Below are 21,079 nucleotides of genomic sequence, written 5' to 3' on the forward strand. Positions count from 1 at the left end.
TCAATACAGACTATGAGTTTCTCCGTTTTTTTTTTTTTTTTTTTTTAAATTTTTGGATGCTGGTGTGCCGCGGGATTTTTTTTAAGGTTAAAGTGTGCCGTGGCTCAGAAAAGGTTGAAAAACACTGATCTAGATGACCCCACTCCCAATGTTAAAGTACCTAGGATAGCACAAGGGCTAAAGTGTATTTTTATGTTCATTCCTCACTATTAACCCAAAGCTGTATTTTGGTAGGAAAATGAACTGTGAAAATAACTAATTTCATAAAAACATTGCTCTTTAGTGTGCCAGCGAATATGTTCATATATATGGATATAGTTTACTATAAAAGGCTCAAGAAAAGCATGATATAGAGCCTTTAAATTAGATGGTGTTTTTTACAGAAGCTACTGTTGTCTGTGTGCCTGGATGCAGTTTAGCATCCGTGTGATCGCTGTTTATCGGGTCAGGTGTTTGGAACTGAAACATGACCAGATGGCCTGTTTTCCATTTTTACATCACTGATACACGTTTGGAGTAAAAGCAGATTACAGAATCTAGTTTAACTCTAAATATTATGTTTTGAAAAAATTATTACTATAAAGATACTTTTCTAGTTAGTGTTTATTTTAACCTTGTTTCTGTTTGTTTTTCTCTGTCTGTAATAATAAATGGATAAAGCTTAACTCGGTGTTTTAATTGTATTTGCACCCGAGCTTATCTTTATTGGTATGCTATTACAAATGTTCAAAACCTGAAATTGAAATGTTGACTTTCAAAGACTTTCCACGGCAACCTGACCTGTAAGAAAGTGCCGGCGTTACTGAAATGGTCACATGACTTGTGACATCATTTCATTCAGTCCAGCTGAGGCTTCACTGCAGTCTCACTCTTCTCCAATCAGCGCTTGAGGGAAATTTAGTCTGAACACTTTAACAAAACAACAAAGGCTAATGGAGGCTCAGAGCTGCAGGCAAAGAGCCTTTTAAATTGTCAGCATTTTTACAAGATGGAACCACTTTTCAAGGTCAAAGGTCAGGTAAACTGACTGCTCACATCTAACCGACAGAATGTGTGCCAAGTTTTATGTTTGTAGCTAAAAATGTAAATATTTTTGAAAAACTTGTGACCTTTCACAACTTTTAAATTGGTACCCCTGTACCTGTAATGATAATGTTGACTACAATTTGATCCACGCTGTGGGCTGATAAATGTAAGCTCTGGACAGAAAAGCACCTCAAACCGAGATAAAAAGGAAAAATGATAACAAAGAAGATTATCTGGAGAGAAATGTGTTTTACTGAGCCCTTCTGCACAGAAACTTGGACTGACACGTATGCAAGTCTGGAGAACTTCCTGTGTCCAGAAGGTGGCGAGCCTGCAGTGTTCAAGAGGAACCTGCAGTCAAACAGGCGCTGAGAGTTTTATATAGAATGGTTGGAAAGGGAGGACTGTTCTATTTTTCACACGGTGTATCCAATACAATTTTAAACCAACTCTAACTGAAGTCATCAGACTACAGGAAGGAATGACTCAAAATATAATAGCATAACAACCTATAGCTTAACCTTAAGATAGCAGGGTCAATTGTTCAATTTATAAAAATAAAAAATAAGTTGCTTAAAATACAGTTTCTTTGGGACTTTCTGTTCCTGTTGGTTTTGCAGGCAGGAAAGGATCTGTGATGAACAATCCACAGAGATCCAAGAGCGTTCAGAAACCGAACATGAGACCTTTTGATCAGAGGTCTACCTCTGCCCCACAGCCGGCCCTGTCAACGGAGGTAAAGGCTTGGTGCACGGCAGAACGGTGGTCAAACGGGTGAAAACTCAAAGTCAGAAGTGTGCAGAAGACCCTTTAAGGAGGAGGAATAGAGGTAGACTCGTGCAGGCGAACAGTAAGAGCACAAGTGATGCATTCACTTTTCTTATTGTGAGCTAGACTAGCCCTGTTATTACGCAGATTCTAATCTCTTTTAAATTGGTTTTATTCTTTTATGTTCTCCATGTGCACAGCTCTGTGGGTCTCCTTGGCAGTGCTCTATGATGATAATGAACTCTGTAATGAACCTTTACCATTGTTGTATACATTTCCCTGTCTGTTCTGAGTCTCATTTGTTGAATATTTTATACCTTTGCAACATTTTTTGTAAGCTTTGTTATTTCTCAAAACAAACAAACAAAATCTGCATGAGGATAATCAATGGACGGAAAGCCTGAAGGGCCAAGTGAAGAGCCGGAATCCTGACAGGATTCTCATCTTGTAAACAGGATTGTGTTGGCTAAAGATTAAACTAATTATTCCCTTTTTAAATAGTTTTTTACAATGACATTTAACAACAAGGTGTAAACACAGCATTTTGTCTTGACTGTGAAAAAAGAAAAAAAGTGTCTGAAAACTGTTTTATTAAAAACGTCTGTGTTCCTTAGAAAACAAAACTTATGAGCAATAGTGTTTTGGTAAATTACAATGAATTAAGGCTGTATTTCGGGGGGGGGGTGTTTTTTTAACTTGCAATGTGTGTTATCGGTGTTATACTGTTGTTTTTGTGTGTTTGTTGTTTGGTTTGTGTTAGATTGGTGATTATTTTTATAAAGTTGAATAACTACATGGTTTAACTGGTGTTTGTGTTTACTGTTGTCTCCAACATTCAAGGCGATCTGACAAACACGCTCCGCTGCGCCCCCTGGTGGTGGAGGCGTGAGTCACAGCTGGAAGCGGGATCCAGGAGTCCACCAAAGGGGGGCGACGCGGATCCACGCCCACTTTCAGTCGGTACAGCCTGTTGGCGGCAGTAACGAGACAAGGGTCATTCAACAACCGTAAAAAAATAACACGGAAGAACGAATGAGTCGCGCAGAGAGAAGGAGAGAGCACGCGCGCCCACCCACGAGCTGAAGATGAGTGTGATGAAGTTTTGGACCGCCGTGGTCAATGTGCTGTGTTTGCCTCTGCATCTGATCAAAGCGCTGGGTCTGTATGAAGGATACAAACGCGTCATCTTTCCTGACCTATGTGGCTGAGTCGCTTCACGGAGGCGTACAACAAGATCATGAAGGAGGAGAAGAAGGAGCTGTTCCGCAGCCTGTCGGAGTTCGCTCCGTCCCGCGGACCGCTCACTATCCTGGAGGTGGGCTGCGGGACTGGAGCAAACTTTGAGTTCTATCCAGCCGGTTCCAGAGTGCTGTGCACGGATCCAAACCCCCACTTCCAGAAGTACCTGAAGACCAACATCGAGAAGAACGACCACCTGACCTACGAGCAGTTCGTGGTGGCCTCTGGGGAGGACCTGGGGTCGTTTGAGGACGAGTCCGTGGACGCGGTGGTCTGCACGCTGGTGCTCTGCTCCGTCCGTGACGTCACAGCCACTCTGCGGGAGGCCATCCGAGTCCTGCGGCCGGTAAGCTGTCCTGCGTAAAGTTTCATGTTCAGCCTTGTTTCTGCTCCTTCAGGTGGATTTTTCAAAGATCCAGGATACTTTTAGTTTCATGTCTTTGTCACTTATTGAAAAAACAATCATTATCCTCTAAAAACTAAAATGTTGAAGGGGAGGGGTGTGATGTGGTTTAATCGTTTACTTTTTTCAATGTTTGGACAAATAAGCAATATTTATGACTAATAAAATATGTAAAGTTTGTCTGGATCCTCTCTCTCTTTTCTTTGTTATTTTTATTATTTTGAGTAACCTTATCATTTATTGAATTTTCCCAATGTAAGGCATTTCTCTGGGTTGATTTGATCCAGACATATCAGTGAGGGTTTAATAAAAACTTTTACAGGAGCTCCAAATGCTATTAGCATTACTCCCTATAACCCAGCAGTAATTAAAATATGTATTTGTGGGGATTTTTACAGTGCAGATGAAGTAGATAAGAGACTAACGCAGATAACAGAGTTAATTATTAACAAAACAATCACTAGAATAATGTAGAAGCACTGAGGCAAACACATTTACAACATTTTCACAATGAAGCTTTGTGTGTGTGTCTTGTTTAAGCCTTTATATCTAATGCAGTATTAAATACTAAATGTGCATGCCTTTGTGTCTGCCTGACAGGGGGGGGCCTTCTTCTTCCTGGAGCACGTGGTTGCAGATCCCTCCACCTGGACGTACTTCTTCCAGCACGTCATCCAGCCTCTGTGGTATTACTTTGGGGATGGATGTGCCGTCACGCGGGAAACTTGGAAGTACCTGGACGAAGCGGGATTCTCTGACCTCAAACTGAGACACATTGAGGCCCCAATCGCCCGAATCGTCAAACAGCATGTTGTGGGCTACGGCATTAAATAGGTTCTTACATTTTAGAAAAACTTCTTCCTTCTATGATCTGCTTTCACTTGAATATCAGACATATAACGAAAAAAGTGACATGCTGCAGAATGGTTTTTCAATTCAATTTTATTAGCCCAAATTCACAACAACAGTTGTCTCGATGGGCTTCGTATCGCTAATTGAAAAAGTGAAACATGAACTCAAAAGGATCATCAATACATAGAATTCAATAGGAAAATACTAAACAGAACTAACAAACTGACTAAGCTATACTGGCATCCCTGCCCTTAGACCCTCCTTCGCGGTAAGGAAAAACTCCTAAAAAAAACGGATTCCGGAAAAAACGAAGAAACCTCAGGGGTGTCCACATGAAGGAGGGATCCTCCCCCAGGATGGACAGGCGATTTACCAGAACTCTTAGAGAAGAATTAACTTATCTAAATCTACAACTACATATTTAAAGTCCAGCAGACGAGCTTCATCCAAACGGGGCTGGGGGGACAGTCGGGGGGGGCGAGTCGACCCGTAGACGGGATCCAGAGCCAGGTGTAGGAGCAGGAGCAGAAGCGAGCCAGAGACGAGGTACACGGTCTAATACAGGAGCACGGATGAGCCAACTGGAATCTGGAAGCACTCCCACTCCCCAGGAGAGGAGAGGGATAGAGGGACAATACATGAATCACTGCACCAAACAGAGGCATGGAGAACTAAATGATGAATAAACGTTCAATAACAGAGAAGAGACGGAGAGTAGAAGTAGATGAGACTAGAGGACAGAACCCCAGTGCACCATAGTTACCCCAGCTTCAACGTCTAGCAGCCTACTGACAACTAATTGTTATTGTTATTAAGTTTAATTTAACCCTTGTGTTACATTAAACTTACATTGTGCTATCCTAGGCACTTTAACATTGGGAGTGGGGTCATCTAGACCCACTAGTGCTCTGAACCTTTTTTCTTCAATGATTTGTGATCTTCACTGGTGTCCATGGATTACATGAAATCTTTCCACCTTTATCCACCTTTGTCATGGTAGGGAGAACACGTCAATGGAAGGGGGGGGTCACCTAAGATAGCATAAGGGTTAAACACATTAACATTAAGTTAAATAATCTCTGATTACTAACTAGTCTGACAATAAGCCTGTCCAAAGAGGAATGTTTTCAGTCTAGCTTTGAATGTAGAAACTGAGTCGCCCTCTCTTCCATGAGCTGGGAGTTTATTCCATAAGACAGGGGCTTGGTGGCTAAACGCTCTACCTCCAACCGTACTTTTACTAATTCTAGGAACCACAAGCAGTCCTGCATTTTGCGAGCGAAGTGTTCTGTTTGGATGGTAAGGGACTATGAGGTCTTTAATGTAGGATGGGGCCATTCCATGTAAGGCCTTATAGGTAAGCAGGAGAATTTTAACTTGATTCTAGAATCAACTGGGATCCAGTGAAGTGAAACCAACACAGGAGTGATGTGATCTCTTCTGCTAGTTCCAGCTAACAATCTAGCTGCTACGTTCTGAACAAGCTGGAGACTTCTTAAGGAACTCTTAGGACACGCTGCTAACAAGGAGTTACAGTAATCCAGCCTCGACGTAACAAATGCATGGATGAGTTTTTCAGCATCACTCTTAGAAAGTAGATTTCTGATCTTAGCAATATTCCGAAGGTGAAAAAAGGCAGTTCTACACGCCTGAGATATGTGAGCCTTAAATGATAAATCCTGGTCAAGTAAAACCCCAAGGTTTCTAACTGTGGAATTTGAGGCTATACTTATGCCATCCAGGAAGACTATCCGATCAATCAGAGTATCTCTGAGGTTTTTAGGACCAAATATAATGACCTCAGTTTTTTCTGGGTTCAAGAGGAGGTAATTAATTGTCATCCAGGTCTTGATGTCTCTGATGCAGGCGTTCAGTTTCTCTATATCGTCATTCTGGTCAGGTTTCATGGATAAATACAACTGCGTATCATCGGCATAACAATGAAAATTAATGCTGTGTTTCCTGATTATGTTTCCTAGGGGTAACATATAAAGCGTGAACAGGATCGGTCTTAAGACTGAGCCCTGTGGGACTCCATAGTTGACTCGAGTGCACTGAGAGGAATGGCCATTTACATTAACAAACTGATACCTATCGGACAGATAGGATTTAAACCACTGGAGAGCAGATCCTCTGATCCCTATGTCCTGCTCTAATCTATGGAGTAAAATACTGTGGTCGATAGTGTCAAAGGCTGCACTGAGGTCCAACAGGACCAGAATAGAAAGTAGTCCCTTTTCTGAGGACAATAACAAGTCATTAGAGACTCTAACTAGAGCAGTTTCCATACTGTGGTGAGGTCTAAACGCCGACTGAAAGTCTTCAAAGTGGCTGTTGTCCTGTAGGTGGCAGTAAAGCTGCTTAACTACAACTCTTTCTAGGATTTTAGAAATAAAGGACAGGTTTGATATCGGTCTGTAGTTGGCCAACATGCTAGGATTTGTAAGATCACTTAAAACTTCAATGGAATATCTAACAGGTTTTTTTAAATCAGAAAATTGACAATCTCACACCAAAGTGTGTAATAAAGCATAAAACAGTTTCAAAAAGCAAAATAAAATAATTATCTTTGTCTAATGAGTTGTTTTACAGAACATACATATGCCATCAGGATAAAAACATTCTCTGTGGAAACGCCATAAAGCAGTGATTTTAAAATAGTGGATATCAGCATCAGCATGGTCCGTCCACATAGAAAGCCCGCAGCTGCTCAGCGGCGCCGCCTTGCGGTCTGAATCAGACCCTGCACCCCCCCCCCCCCAGCGCTTTAATCTCTTGATCTTCTGAAGAACCGTCGTGGTTCTGCAGGTGGGACAATGCGGGCTTGTTTTCTCAGACTGTGCAGACTCTTGGTGGTGGTCATGACTTTACCATTGAGTGTGATGGAGATGGCGGGTTTTTGTGACGTGTACCACCGACGTCTGTTTCCGCTCCTCGCCTTCACCATCACCTTTTCTTACAACGACAAAGTCCATAGACTGAAGCGGGAACTCTTCCGGAACATGGCCAGGTTCGCGGATTCATTTGGGACCCTTCGCTTGCTGGAGATCGGCTGTGGGAGCGGGGCAAACTTCAGGTTTTACCCCAACGGATGCACGGTGACCTGCACTGACCCCAATCCGGGTTTCGAGCGCTACCTGCGCAGGAACATGGACGCGAACAAGCACGTGACCTATGAGGGCTTCTTGGTCGTCTCTGGGGAGGACCTGAGGGGCATCCAGGACGAATCTGTGGATGTGGTGGTCTGCACGCTGGTTCTGTGTTCCGTCAAGAACGTGCAGAAAGTCCTGCAGGAGGCCCAGCGCGTGCTCAGAAAGGTGGGTTAGTTCAGGCCCCGAGTGCGCATGTCAGTCGCTGTCCAACAGCTTTGGTCGTTAACGTTCAAACAAAAGGTTATGAGACGATTGAAGTGATCATCTAAACAAAATCATCTGAAAATGTATAATACATACTTACTTTATGCAGTATTACTGTGATGTATGTAGTATTAAAGTATGTGTAGTCTAGTAACTCAGACCTAAAAGTTAACACTGTTGACGTACCTACTTTAAAAAAAAAAAGAGAGGAAATTCTATTAGGAAAACCAAGTAAATTTCACTAAAAGTATTAAATCCCAATTTACAACTTCACATTTAATATTTGACTAACCATGAATACATTGATCTAAGTTCCATTTTAAAACATGGTCTCTAAATCCCTAATATGTTGTTTGATCATAAAAGCTGTCTTTGCAATTATGAAAAAAATTAAAACTTTCATAAATTACTAAACTTACATTAAAAACAAATTGATACTTTTGTTTTTTTAAGAGACTTATGTGGTTTCAATAAAATCCAGCCATAAATGACATGAATCAATGCTGCTTTTTTAAATGGGGATTCCATTTTTTTTAACTCTGCCCCATTCAGATCAACCAGATGACGTTTCAGTTAGTTTCTATGAGAAATGAAATAACGACTAAATTCGGAACATTTCTGACATCTGACTTGCAGGGAGGAGCATTTTATTTTCTGGAACACGTAATATCAGACTCGTCCTGGTGGATTTATGGCTGTCAATACATCTTTGAGCCTCTGTGGTACTACCTGGGAGATGGATGCAAGGTTACCAAGGCAACGTGGAAGGACCTGGAGACTGCTGGATTTTCTGAACTTTACATCAGACATGTTGATGTTTTAGAGGTATCTCAAATGATAAGACCACACATCGTGGGATACTCGATAAAGTAAGGATTTCAATGAACGACCATCACAGTGTTCAACTTTATAAAAGTGTTGAATCGTTAATGAGCTCAAAATGAAATCAATAAAGCTGCTGTGTCACTAAATAGCTACAGCATGACATCATCCACAGTCTACTGAGCGAAAATAGATTTATTTACTCACAGAATCAGAAACTTTTCATACACTTTTGTTCTTCTTTTCCACTCATCCCGAGATGAACAGAATAAATATTACCTGGACACTGTGCTTTTTCCCTGATTGTCTAAGTAACTGCCAAGTAAAACCCCAACAAATCACCCGTCCCATCATCTTTCCCCTTCCCCTTAATGATCCATTGCACACAGTTAAGGAATGGCAGCTGTAACATCGAAATGGTAAACTGGGGGAATTGTTGGCTGACATAACAGAAGAGAAATGATGTCATTGAGAATCATACAGTCAGAATTCTGCAGAGGCTACAGCAACATGGAAACAATATGGACAAAAAAATAAAACAGGACAAGGGATGCAAATGAAAACTTGGACTGAAAAGTTAAAGCTCACAATTTCAAACCTCCCAATATACACAACTAAAAATCAGACATAGCACTAGCATTTCTCTGTATAAAACAGCAGTTGGAAAAATGGCCAATTGGTTTATTTGCACATTTAATTCTTACTGCCTTAAGTCACTTTTATATCAAACCGAGTAGATAAAAAAACATGATCTGAGTGAAACCAAGTGTTCCCAGAAACCTTGTCACGTCCACATGGTAGATCTGTGCCACGTTCACACTCAAAAAGGCTCTTTCTGAAGCCCGTTATCCTGTTTTAACACAGTAAAGATCCTTCAGGGTTTTGAGTTCTTCAATCAAAGTCTTGTTTTGGTTCTCAAGCACTGCTACGCGGTTTTCCAGGCATTTGACATATTCCTTTTTCTTCCGCCGACATTCTCGAGCTGCCTCTCTGCAAAAGATCCGGGGAAAAAAATACAGTTTTACAATGAAGGGGAAACAAAAGGGACTCATTGCAAAGTAGAAAAGTCAAAATAAGAAGGTTCTCTTTATGAGATTGCTATACGAAATTTCCTTTTTTTGAATTGTAAAACACTGAAACCAGGTGAAAAATGTCAGAGCTTTCATTGATAAAAACTTCATTTACATGACAGGTTCATCTGAGATTCACACCTTATCCTTTGACCTTGTGGCTAAAATACAATTATTAACATCCTGCTAATAAAACATTAAAGAAAATGATAAGAAGTCAATCTCATTTTCCTCTGGAAAAGATTAGATGGGCTTTCTGGCCCCTAAAACTAAAATCTTTCTGTTTACCTGTTCTTAGCGAGCCTGATTTCTCTTTTGAGTGTTGGATCATCACTTTTAGTCTGGGAGAGTCCAACAGGAGAAGTCATGACAACAGTCTGAGAGAGAGAAGCAGATGTGGGGGCTGTGCGGATCTGATATGTTTGGACTTCTCCTCCCGCTCCTGAAAAAGAAGAAAAAAAGATTTTCTTTTTTTCAGCAGGATTAACCCCAAGCGAGAAACACAGCAGTGTAACCCTTGTGCTATTCTAGGCACTTTAACGTTGGGAGTTGGGTCATTTAGACCCACTAGACAGTGCTCTGAACCTTTTTTCTTCAATGATGTGTGATCTTCACTGGTGTCCATGGATTACATGAAATCTTTCCAACTTTATCCACCTTTGTCATGGTAGGGAGAACACGTCAAAGTAGGGGGGGGGTCATCTAAAATAGCACAAGGGTTAACAGCAGAAACCATTAGCGGAGTAATTAGACGACAAACTGCTCCAAGGCTGTTCTGACCTCGAATCATCATAGCAGCAGACCTGGACTACAGGCCAACCTGTTCTAGGCGGATGGAAGGTCACTTGTGTGTAGACTAATAAAACACTACGGCACAGTCAGTCCAGCTACAAACAGCTGAAATCTTGTAATCAGGTAAACTGTGGAAAACCTGGTTACCAAACATCACTTTTACAGGTTTCCAAACCTCTTCAATCCGACTGGGGTACTTTTTAAAAAGTTGAGTGGTGAATTTCAGTTTCCATATTCTCTTTATTAAAAGGAAGACAACTGGCATCATTTCACTGGCATTTTTCTCTCTTCTTCCTCACAGTTTTCAGCCCCATCCTGTGTTCTTACAGAACGTGAGCCGATGTTCTGTGGTACACGGCGCTCAAAAATCTGTCCAAATGTTTTAGTATGACTTTGGTAAACCACAAAGCCACAGCGCTTGATGGATTGTTGGAGCATTATGGGTACTGTAGTCAGGAGCCTCCCAGACGAATACATACTTTGACATCATTTGAAAAAGTCAGTGCTATTTGTGTTTTATGATTTACAGTGAACAATGTTGAAAGTTACTGTAAATAAAGTTGGACTTTTTGTGTGGACTCTCAATAAAAGCTGTTTATTGCAGATAACAGAGGCAAACGTGAAGAACGGCACAAATGAAAGCAAAACTTCCCATCAACTCAGACCAATTTCCTGCCTCGTGGTCTCTAGACATTGTGGGTAGTGTAGATTTACCACACATGTGACTGTTTTCTTTTACTAAATGAGACCTATAATGCGGTCCGCCTCATGTCAGAAATAGGCCTGCCCAATAAATCGCAAATGTATCGTTATCGCCATATCAATCTGTGCAGTAAGCATATCGCAAAAGACGCCAATAAATGGTTATCTTAAGTGTGCTAAAACGATCTAATGGGAGCTTGAAGTATTTAACGTATCAAATAAATCCCTTTATGCATTTGAGCAATCAGATGGAGCCCTTTTATGTTAGACGTTTCCCTCTTATGTAGACGAGGGTCATTTGGAGTGTAATTTTTAAGCTGTTGCACTGAAATGGAATTTATGTTTTTGGTAGTTTTGCTATTTGTTTATGTACCGCAAGTTATATCGTCATCGCAATATTGATCAGTAATATCGCAAGTTTTCTTCATATCGTGCAGCCCTGGTCTGAAAATATGTCTGTGTTTCTCCAATCATCCACATGGCTCCTTATGGTCAGAACAACATAGCAGCTGTAAGGGCTAACTAGTCATTGAGGGATGGTCACTAAGACGCAAAATACCCTTTCCAAACAAAGTGAAAAAACAAGAGTCAACATCAACAACCAACTCACTTATCCAACAGAAAATGATGTCACAGAGAGGACTGTTTGGAGAATGATAGTCATGTGGTTTCACTCAAATGTTCAGCAGACCAGAGTTCTTCTTAGTAAACTCCTATGCATGGCATTAGGAACTGGCACCTTCGGTTCACACAGAAGATTAAAGACACAAAACACCTGTTACCACTGGATCAATGACCGCTGAAATCTGGCGGTCATCCTGTGTTTGTTAACCTTTTCTCTCATATTATATTTTTCACATTCTACTCTTTCTTTAAATTTGCTCGGACTATTTTGGAATGCTAGCCAACAGCATTCCAAAATATGCATATGCATCCTCAGGTCAACTGAGGATGCCATTGTGCTCCATAGGTTACTACAGCATTAGAACACCTATGCACGGCTTATTCTTGTTGACTACAGTTCCGCCTTATAACGTTATTCAGCCCTTCAAGCCTACACCATCTTGGACTTAAAACCACACCATGCAATTGGATTGCAGTTTTGTTAACCAACTGCAGAGTGTTAGAGTGGGAAAGTGCACTTCATCCACCGTTTAATCAATACAGGGGCCCCCCAAGGGTGTGTGCTGGGCCCTTCATTCTACTCTCTGTTCACACATGACTGTTTAACCTCATTGTTAAATTTACAGATGACACTACAGTCCTTGGACTTATCAATGACAATAATGAAAGGAACTACAGGAAAGAAGTGCAACACTTGGTGTCATGGTGCCACAATAACTAGATATTAAACATCAAAAAGACCAAGAATATTATTGTAGATGTAGTAAAAAAAACATCAGGCATAATCATAATTAAAAATGCCATCATCATCAGTTCACCATCGGACAGCTGATGGTGAACTTTTACAACAGTGCCATCAGCAGTGTTCTGACGTGTGGTTCTACAGCTGCACAAAGGCTGATCAGCAGAGACTCCAACGGGTGCTCAAAACAGCAGCAAAAATCATCGGGACAACTCTCCCAGAGATGAGTAGCCTCTACACCACCCACTGTCCAAAGAGAGGCCACAACATCCAGCATGAGCAGCACCTCTTCCACCTGCTGCCCTCAGGAAGGAGGGACAGGTCCATCCAGGCCAGGACAACCAGACTGTGGCTGTGCAGCTGCTGAACAGCCCCACCCACCAACCGGCCCACCCCCCTCCAACCTTCTCATCTGAGGAAATTGTGAACTGAATTGCATTGCTGCATATCTCAACAGACTGCATATACTGCACCCCACACCTTCTCCAGTCACCATATCCACCTTGACATAACTGTGAACTGCACATTAACATCAAGCTGCAATTGACTACAACACCTGTGTACACTGAATGTCTTACTTTTGTTTAGTCCTTGCTGTGTTTTTTGTACTGATGTTTCACTTTGGTTATTTATTTATTGGGTATTTCATTGGTGAATGGGAGATTTTCACACTTGGTACACAATAATTAGGGTGATTGTTGATCTGTGAACTTCTGTGTGTATGTAACCCTTGTGCTATCCTAGGCACTTTAACATTGGGAGTTGGGTCATCTAGACCCACTAGACAGTGCTCTGAACCTTTTTTCTTCAATGATTTGTGATCTTCACTGGTGTCCATGGATTACATGAAATCTTTCCAACTTTATCCACCTTTGTCATGGTAGAGAGAACACGTCAAAGTAAGGGGGGGGTCATCTAAAATAGCACAAGGGTTAAAACAGTATTCATGGTTTGAATATAGCAGTACATCTCTGGCTCCAGTCTATTTACAAAACAACATTTTTCCTGATGAGTGATTTTAAAATTCTACTACCAGTTCATTGCTTACCTTGTACAACGACTTGATTGCTAGGCACAAGTATTTGCTGGCCGTCAGGCGTCTGAGCATACTGAAGGATGGTGGTGCCCTGCTGTCCCCCTCCAGAGTTGGCCATAGCGACAGTCTGCAGTCCCTGAATGCCTTCACAGCCTGGAGATGCCAGCTGGATTGCCCCATTTGGAGCGATGGTAACTAGAAGATACAGCAGATGACAAGAGAGTCACACTAGCTGCTTTTTTTGTCAGTGGATTTTTAGCTTTTCTTTATATTGTTTAAGTCCCATTCCAGCTATATTTTTCTCTATTTTAAAGTGTTCAAATTGGCCTTTTAATTATGATAATGCCGTTTTTTCTTGCCAAAATCGTTTTATTAAGACATAGTTTCTGCAGAGCAGCAAGAATTCATTTAAAATTCACCTCTGAGTTAACTGTTCGCACAGAAGTTAGCATTTTGCTGATTTCCCATCACCCCTTTGTTTACACTCTCTCCCACTAGCATATTACACATATGATTAGGAAGATGCAGTTTTTAGGCAAAATCCAAAAACCGGAGTCATGTTCTAGAATGTAGTTTCTGCAGAGCAGCAGTAGTTTTTCAGAAATTCACCTCTGAGTTGTGGGCAGGACTGCTGGCATGGAGTAAGCCTTCCCTCACTTCCCATGATCCCTTTGTTTACACTCTCTCCTGCTAGCTTACAGCCCCTCACAACCCCAACCTAACATTAGCAGTGCAAAAAAAGGCGAGCAACATCAGAGCTGTCTAGGCGTACAGTTTTTCCTGTGGATGCATCAGAATGGAGCAGAGCAGGGAGACTTTGACCCCCCCCATGGTGGTTGATGCGTCACAAACCTGATTTGGTCAAACCGCTGATTTTCATCTATTTTCATCCAACATGATTTGAATATAGAAATACTCAGACATACAGTTTAAATCTTAAATTCTTCTCCTCCATCATGAGAACATTTTAATAACAACAACAACAAAAACAGCCTGTAGATGTGACACAGCTGCTACAGTGCTCTGCTCCATTCTGATCATTCACTGTCAGACATATAGATCCATGTTCGTTTTTGTTTACCTCGTCTGAGCTGGAATCTGTTTCTAAGCTGTACGGCTGAATAGCTCCAATACTGCTCACCATTTTTGTTGCACTGCTAATGTTAGGTTGGGGTTGTGAGGGGCTGTAAGCTAGCAGGAGAGAGTGTAAACAAAGGGATCATGGGAAGTAAGGGAAGGCTTACTCCATGCCAGCAGTCCTGCCCACAACTCAGAGGTGAATTTCTGATAAACTGCTGCTGCTCTGCAGAAACTACATTCTAGAACATGACTCCGGTTTTTGGATTTTGCCTAAAAACAGCATCTTCCTAATCATATGATATCACTTTCACAACAGATCAAAGGATGATTGGAATGAAACTTTAAAGCAGACCGGCATACTACTAAAAACTGTAAACTTGGGATAGCTGTAGATGAAAAAGAAGTTCTTACTGTATTGGCCGCTGTTGGTTTGATAGATTTGTGTGGTTGGTACTGTAACACCTGTCCCTCCTGTAGATGCGGGACTGCTGTCCTTTGCTTCGATGTGTGCAACCTCCTCAGAGGAAAGCTCATTCAGGATTTTCCTGCAATGTGAGAAGGATCAGCTGTTCTGGATCACCTATCAAACAAAACAATCCATTTTTTTTCATTTACCTGTACGATGGTCTTCTTGCAAGTATTTCTCTGGTCTTTTGGGTTGTTACTCCGCTGTCTGATGAGTCCTGAGAGTCTTCACTATCTGTACCCTGGACCTTAACAGTGGACGGTAAAATAACGCCAAATGAAAAATTTGTTTGTATACTACAGCTATAGATGCCTTTATCTCCAACTTATTTGTAAAATATATCACTTAACACAAGTAAAAACTGGACTTAATGTTGTTTGATACATACTTAAAAATAACTGCAAAGAATCTGCTTCTCAACTGGGTATCAAATGACAGTATTAGGGATTCCACTAAACCATTTACACTTTTAGATACACCACATAATCATTTTATAATAATACCCAATCCCAGTAAATTCTGCTATGCAGTTCACCAAACTGTCAGTCACTCACTCTGGCTTCTTAAGATGCTTTCTGTTGCTGAACAACTATTTTTTAGCGTTTTTAACAGCAAATCTATCAGCCTAAATTGACATTTCTACCGCTGCTGCTTTCCATTTGTTAGACAGATGTAGTTCAGAGAAAATGCTGGTTTGCATCAAACAGGTCAGAGTTTAGAGATCTGACTTCCTCATTGCTAGAATTTCATTCATTTTCAGCCCTGTTAAAAAACAAAACCTTTCCTTTCCTTTTTTTTTTACAATAGTGGCATCTAAAAAACATCAAAAATAGCTACATAACCCACAATAACATATTTCTTTTGAAGAACATGTCAAAAACAGATTAGCACCTTAGCTTATTCACCTGTTTTAAACTGAATCCTAAACATTTATTTTTGCCAGATTTTTATTTAACCTGTAATCAAATAAACCTTTATTTCCTGCGTAAGTTTAAGGTAAAATATAAATTGCAACCATATTTCAATATCAATACTGTCAAAATCTGGACTCCACACCAAGAATGTTGCTTGACTGACTATTATTTTAGGTTCATGAAACTGTTACGCAACAAAAGCTAACTCAAACCCCTTATCCATGGTTGTTGCTGATGCATGCAACCCCCCCCCCGGGTCAGAAATATCCCACTGACAACAAACGTGTTCAGCTTTAGTGCAACATACAACAAGAGGTAGAAAATCCTCAGTTTACAGCAATGACATCAGCTCATGTTGGCTGTTAGTTCCTACGTAATAATACAAACACACAACGTTGTTGTGCATCACTCTTTGCAGCATCAGCAGTTAAGGTTTCCCCCATGGAGAAGGTGAAGGCCAGCTGCCGCAGCTGTGCAAACGTCTGGTTACTGTGAGCCAGAAAAAACTGGAGACATGTGCTTCAATCTCAGGTCAGACCTACTTTCTGTGTTTGTTGCGCTGCAGGAAAACCTGGAGATTCGACAATGGCTGTAATCTGGCAGCACAATAGCACAGTGGCCCCCCAAGCATAAACATGAACATTATTTTTCATTAAGTGTTTATGAGCTTTCTTACACTCCAAAGAGGAATTTTCTATTTCATTTTACACACAAAGATTACAAAAAAAAGCATAGTTCAATGCTTTAACTCAAAGGATGCTAGCAGCTGCAGTGCTGAGGAGACATTGGGTATGACGATACGCGGATAAGTGTCTATGACATATAGACAGAGAGCCAATGTGTGTCACGTTAAATGTTGTTTTAATGAGCCTGAATTCATCCGACCACATTTCAATGAGTTGCTGTGTCTTATCGTTGTGGTGTTATAACATTGTTTAAGGAGAATTCTGTTATGGAAACTATAATGTAGCTTTTAGGATGACGTCACAACAGCACGTGCTGTATAACGAGACACAGAAAAGCATGTAAGAGGCGTTTTCAGTGGTGTTAAAATAAACTTTCTAACAAAAAACAGTTAAACTCTTTTTTTCCTGTCTGATAACACGACAATCGTTGCTTTATATTTGTCCGTGTCTCATGTGTTGCTTCATTCCTACTCTGTTGACGTCGACTATGGTGGCCGTTTTGGTTCCCCTGGTTCGCTGCAAGGACGGATTGCATTCAGACTGAAGAATCTCAGAGCAAATCGAAGCTCAGTCCAATTGGAAACGAACCGAGACCACCTCCAAAGATGGTCTCGGGTCCAGGACCATGGTCTGCTTGGGTGTTTTCAGGCGGAAAATTTGTTCCGGATTATCAGGGAAAACAAACTTTGGTTCACTTTAAGCGGGCCAAACGTGTCCGTTTGTGGTTTTTCTGGTGGTGTTTCAGAACCAATTTAAAACTCGTCCAGCAACAGCCCTGAATCAACACTGGAACAGCTTTAGCAGTGAAGCTGATGGGCACCACAAACGAACACAAAGATCCTGTGAATCAACATCAACTCCATCCGATCTCACCTGTACAATTTGCTGCTGTGGGGACTGAATGACTGACGACTGTGCCGATTGGATTACTCCTTGAACCTGTAACTGACCCCCTTGCAGTTGCACAACAGCCACAGAAGAACCACCCAGTGACATCTAGAAAATGACATATATAGGATTTTAAGTCGATGAAGGTTCTCATTAATCCAAATTGATGTCCTGACGTGGAGTCATGGCATCTGGACTTTTAAGATTTGAAAGAAACAATCAAGATTTGAAGAATTTCATTCAAGATGTCATGACTCAACTACTACACAATTTTAAAATAGAAATCTCTTATTCGCTACAAATGGATAATAATGCACTTGAACGGCTTCAGAGGAAAATAGACATTTCTCCGATGACAAATGTCCTAATATCTTAGCTTCTAAATGTACTTCCAAATAAATTTTATTTCAATAGTATCTTGACAAAGTGCCACGCTTTGTTTGGACCCACATGAGAGCTGCAGGATTCACCATGATAACATGCTGCTGCGCAACATCTGTTGCAGGTTGCCATATATGTTCAGACCTCATGTAAGAACTCCGAGTCATACTAAGACTTTTGTATTTTCGATTTGAGGGCGACTGTGACCCGGACCTCCAGAGGAGCCTGAGATCCTCTGCTTGCTTGTCGTGGCTAGTATCTGTGGGAACTGACTTGTTGTGATGGAAGCGGGCATGGCTGCAACATGTCAGACAGTCAGTGCTGCTGCACTTCTTCCATAATAACTGAGAAGACGTGAATCCACACTGTCGTTTTCTGGTCGTTCTGTGTTGCATAACAGCGAACTGCAGCCTCGCTGCCTCAGTCAGTGTTGTGATGGTTCAAGCTTTTGGTCGTCACTTCGATTCCAAACTCTCCAAAACTATTGAAAGTTGTCTCAAGATATAATGTATTCAACCGATTTGATGATGATGGTGCGTCATCCAGAGGGAAAAATAACTAAAGTGAACTTTTATGACTACTACAAACTATTAAATCTTTTAGCGGGCGACTTTTACAAGATTCTAAAACGGTAACGTAAATGCCGTTTAATCAGTTATTTTCACCGACTAACTTTTTGATTTTTCCCTAAAGTAACGGCAACAGTTGGGAGAGAGAGCCGCTATTCTGGAAGCTTCCAGCTTACTAAGACTGCAGCTAAGTTAACGGTAGCTAACCAGTGAAGAAGCGGATGTTGTTCATTTTAAAGCTTTAAAACCATTTCTTCAAAAGTAACAAGCTTCACTACTTTCTTTGTGATTCAGCGGATGGACAAGCTAAAGTCTCCGTGGGCAAATATATGAAACTCTGTCACTGACACGCAAGTTATCGCGTCAAAAGACGTCAGCGATACGAAGAGCCATTAAGCTAACGACACCTTCCCTTTTCGTAAAACGGCGAGGAGCTGACGACGCGACGGCCGCCATTACGACGACAGCGGAGCCGCCGCTGCTCAGCCAGTCCAAATTTACCTTTCAACGGCGCGATAATTGTTCCTGTCCGCCGCCTGAAGTTCACACACTTTCACACGAAAAAGTTACCTGAAAGTTACAAAGCAGCAACGGCTAACAGCTAAAAACACATGGATGTCATCTAAAAAAATAGCTGACTTTCCCCTGAAAGGAAACGGGCGGGGCTGTTGAGCAAAGACGGCATTACGTAATACTTTCTGTGGCTGTTCTGATTGGCTGACGACTTGGCGCAACTAACTAGTGCGTTGAAAAAGCAAGAAATGCTCTTTCAGACCACTTCCAGGATAAAAACTACTATTTAAACCAAGCCAAGTCTAGTTAGGCCTACCTTTTTAGACCCCCCCCCCCCAAGTGTGTGTGTGGGTGTGTGTGTGTGTGTGTGTGTGTGTGTGTGTGGGTGTGTGTGTGTGTTCTTGCACTTACTGCTTACTGAGGACCAGCGAGAGTTTTTAACCAACAAAGTGAGGTCAATTTCTGGAAGTGAGGACATTTGCCGGTTCTCACTTTTTTTTTGATTGAAAACTGCTCTACTTTGCCCATAGATGCTTCCCTCTCATTTTCCCAGAAGTCCCCACTTTTGGCCAAAAGTGCATTTTTTTCACCTGAATTTTCACACAGACTTTGCTCATGATCTCCCCCTACAGTTTTTTTAGGCACTGCTGTTGTAAAAGCGTACTTTGGGGCCAACTACAGGTCTAATCGGGAATTACATCAAGATGGTCCATTAACCGAAAATGGCATCTCTAGAAAAGCATGCTTTGCTTAATATTTAATAGTTTAAAAATAATATATATATAATATATATATATATATAAAAATATATATTTTTTAAAAATATACCTAATGTGACTCAGTTTTAAAATTAAAATCTAAAGATTTATTAAATATCGCTAATTTTTTAATTAAATCGCTAATGTAATGTATCCTCTTTACACTTCTTGCATGGGGTTTCACATACATTATTATTATTATTATTATTATTGGTATTTATACTGTAAAATTTAAGAAATTTTGTAAGAATCTTTTAGACATTGTATATTAGAAGAGGAGGTACAGGACTGCATTTTGCACTATTGACAAAAAAGACTTAGTGGCCCAGCCAGTGCTAAAAGAAGCCAGTGGTCAAATTGGTTGAGACTTCTAAAACAGGTCATTTGTTGTAAATATCTGTTGTCATATTCTTCAAGAGTGCTTTTTGATCATATCAAAACCATTTCACATATTTTGATTTAGTTCCTCAGTAAATACATAGCATTGATTCATAAATTGGTTGATGTGAACTGATTAACGTTTACAACTATTTTCATTATTAGAGCTCATTGTGGGAAAGAGGATAGATACACCATAATAGGGAGATAATCCTTAACAGAGCATTATCTTTACAAATTAGTGGTTTAGAAACAGTGTCATCAGTCAGAAGCTTCAACAGATTTCCTGCGATGGGGATCAGTGTTTCCTTCAGACCCGACCAGAAGAGTCTCCACAAGTCTACAAGAGATCCTTTCTGTTCAGAGCAATAAACTGTTAGAATATATCAAATTACTGAAGCAAATCATTTTCTATTAGGAATTAAAAATAATTTTTCCATTTTTTTTAATCTGAATTGACCACTGACCAATAACTCTGGACACTTTTAACAATTATAAGTATGAAGTATTAATAAATGCATGATAAATGCATAATTTTTTAATAATAATAATTCATTTTATTAATCAGGTGCCTTTTTTCGAACTCAAGGTCGCCGAAAAGGGATAAAAGCACAGATTTAAAAGACGTTAAGTTTAAAGTTTAAAAAGAATATGCAGTCCAGTCAGGAAGAGTAGACTAGTCTGAAAAGGTGAGTTTTGAGGCTGGAGATGAAGAGAGGGAGTGAGTCCATAATCCGGAGGTCGGGGAGGAGGGGTTCCAGAGTTGTGGGGCAGAGCAACTAAATGCCCATTTCTCCACAAGGTGAGCACTTTGGATAACAAGTTGAGGGGAGGATGACGACCCAAGGGAGTGGGTGGGAGTTAAAACTTGAGGGAGATCTGAGAGTTTGGGGGGGGGGGGGGTATGAATGGTTTTGTAGATTAGAAGGAGGATTTTGTAGGTGATCCAGTGGGGGACATGTAGCCAGTGAAGCTGCTTGAGTATGGGTGTGATATGATGGATCGGGGAGCACT

General features: G+C 40.9%; 3 protein-coding genes across 4 annotated transcripts; 2 read left to right on the forward strand and 1 right to left on the reverse strand.

Annotated features, from left to right (window-relative positions):
- The first annotated feature begins 2,735 nt into the window (after positions 1–2,735).
- LOC101174328 (methyltransferase-like protein 7A) lies at positions 2,736–4,290 on the forward strand. The gene is made up of 2 exons (XM_011494580.3): positions 2,736–3,379; positions 4,037–4,290. Exons 1-2 carry the CDS (start codon positions 2,993–2,995, stop codon positions 4,268–4,270), a joined length of 621 nt encoding a protein of 206 aa, XP_011492882.3. The 5' UTR covers positions 2,736–2,992; the 3' UTR covers positions 4,271–4,290.
- A 2,316-nt stretch (positions 4,291–6,606) lies between these two features.
- Positions 6,607–9,030, forward strand: LOC101162432 (methyltransferase-like protein 7A). Its single transcript, XM_004086149.4, has 2 exons — positions 6,607–7,605; positions 8,281–9,030. Exons 1-2 carry the CDS (start codon positions 7,105–7,107, stop codon positions 8,515–8,517), a joined length of 738 nt encoding a protein of 245 aa, XP_004086197.1. The 5' UTR covers positions 6,607–7,104; the 3' UTR covers positions 8,518–9,030.
- Positions 8,646–19,094, reverse strand: LOC101174084 (cyclic AMP-dependent transcription factor ATF-1). 2 transcript variants are annotated; one of them, XM_020701471.2, is made up of 7 exons: positions 18,987–19,094; positions 17,452–17,574; positions 15,128–15,225; positions 14,924–15,057; positions 13,445–13,627; positions 9,825–9,978; positions 8,646–9,456 (listed from the first exon to the last, which is right to left on the reverse strand). In XM_020701471.2, exons 2-7 carry the CDS (start codon positions 17,572–17,574, stop codon positions 9,312–9,314), a joined length of 837 nt encoding a protein of 278 aa, XP_020557130.1. In that variant the 5' UTR covers positions 18,987–19,094; the 3' UTR covers positions 8,646–9,311. The 2 variants fall into 2 exon arrangements, with proteins under 2 accessions (XP_020557130.1, XP_004086159.1); XM_004086111.4 differs by having other exon boundaries at positions 18,918–19,085.
- Between the last annotated feature and the right edge of the window lie 1,985 nt (positions 19,095–21,079).

The sequence above is a fragment of the Oryzias latipes genome, chromosome 5 (genome assembly GCF_002234675.1).
Source record: "Oryzias latipes chromosome 5, ASM223467v1".
Classification (NCBI taxonomy): Eukaryota; Metazoa; Chordata; class Actinopteri; order Beloniformes; family Adrianichthyidae; genus Oryzias; species Oryzias latipes.

Coding starts and splice junctions, on each gene's coding strand:
- LOC101174328 (XM_011494580.3), top strand. CDS start 2,993: ATGTGGCTGAGTCGCTTCACGGAGGCGTACAACAAGATCATGAAGGAG. Junction 3,380..4,036: donor CCATCCGAGTCCTGCGGCCG/GTAAGCTGTCCT, acceptor TCTGCCTGACAG/GGGGGGGCCTTCTTCTTCCT.
- LOC101162432 (XM_004086149.4), top strand. CDS start 7,105: ATGCGGGCTTGTTTTCTCAGACTGTGCAGACTCTTGGTGGTGGTCATG. Junction 7,606..8,280: donor CCCAGCGCGTGCTCAGAAAG/GTGGGTTAGTTC, acceptor TCTGACTTGCAG/GGAGGAGCATTTTATTTTCT.
- LOC101174084 (XM_020701471.2), bottom strand. CDS start 17,574: ATGTCACTGGGTGGTTCTTCTGTGGCTGTTGTGCAACTGCAAGGGGGT. Junction 9,979..13,444: donor CAATCAAGTCGTTGTACAAG/GTAAGCAATGAA, acceptor CTTCTTTTTCAG/GAGCGGGAGGAGAAGTCCAA. Junction 9,457..9,824: donor ATCAGGCTCGCTAAGAACAG/GTAAACAGAAAG, acceptor GATCTTTTGCAG/AGAGGCAGCTCGAGAATGTC.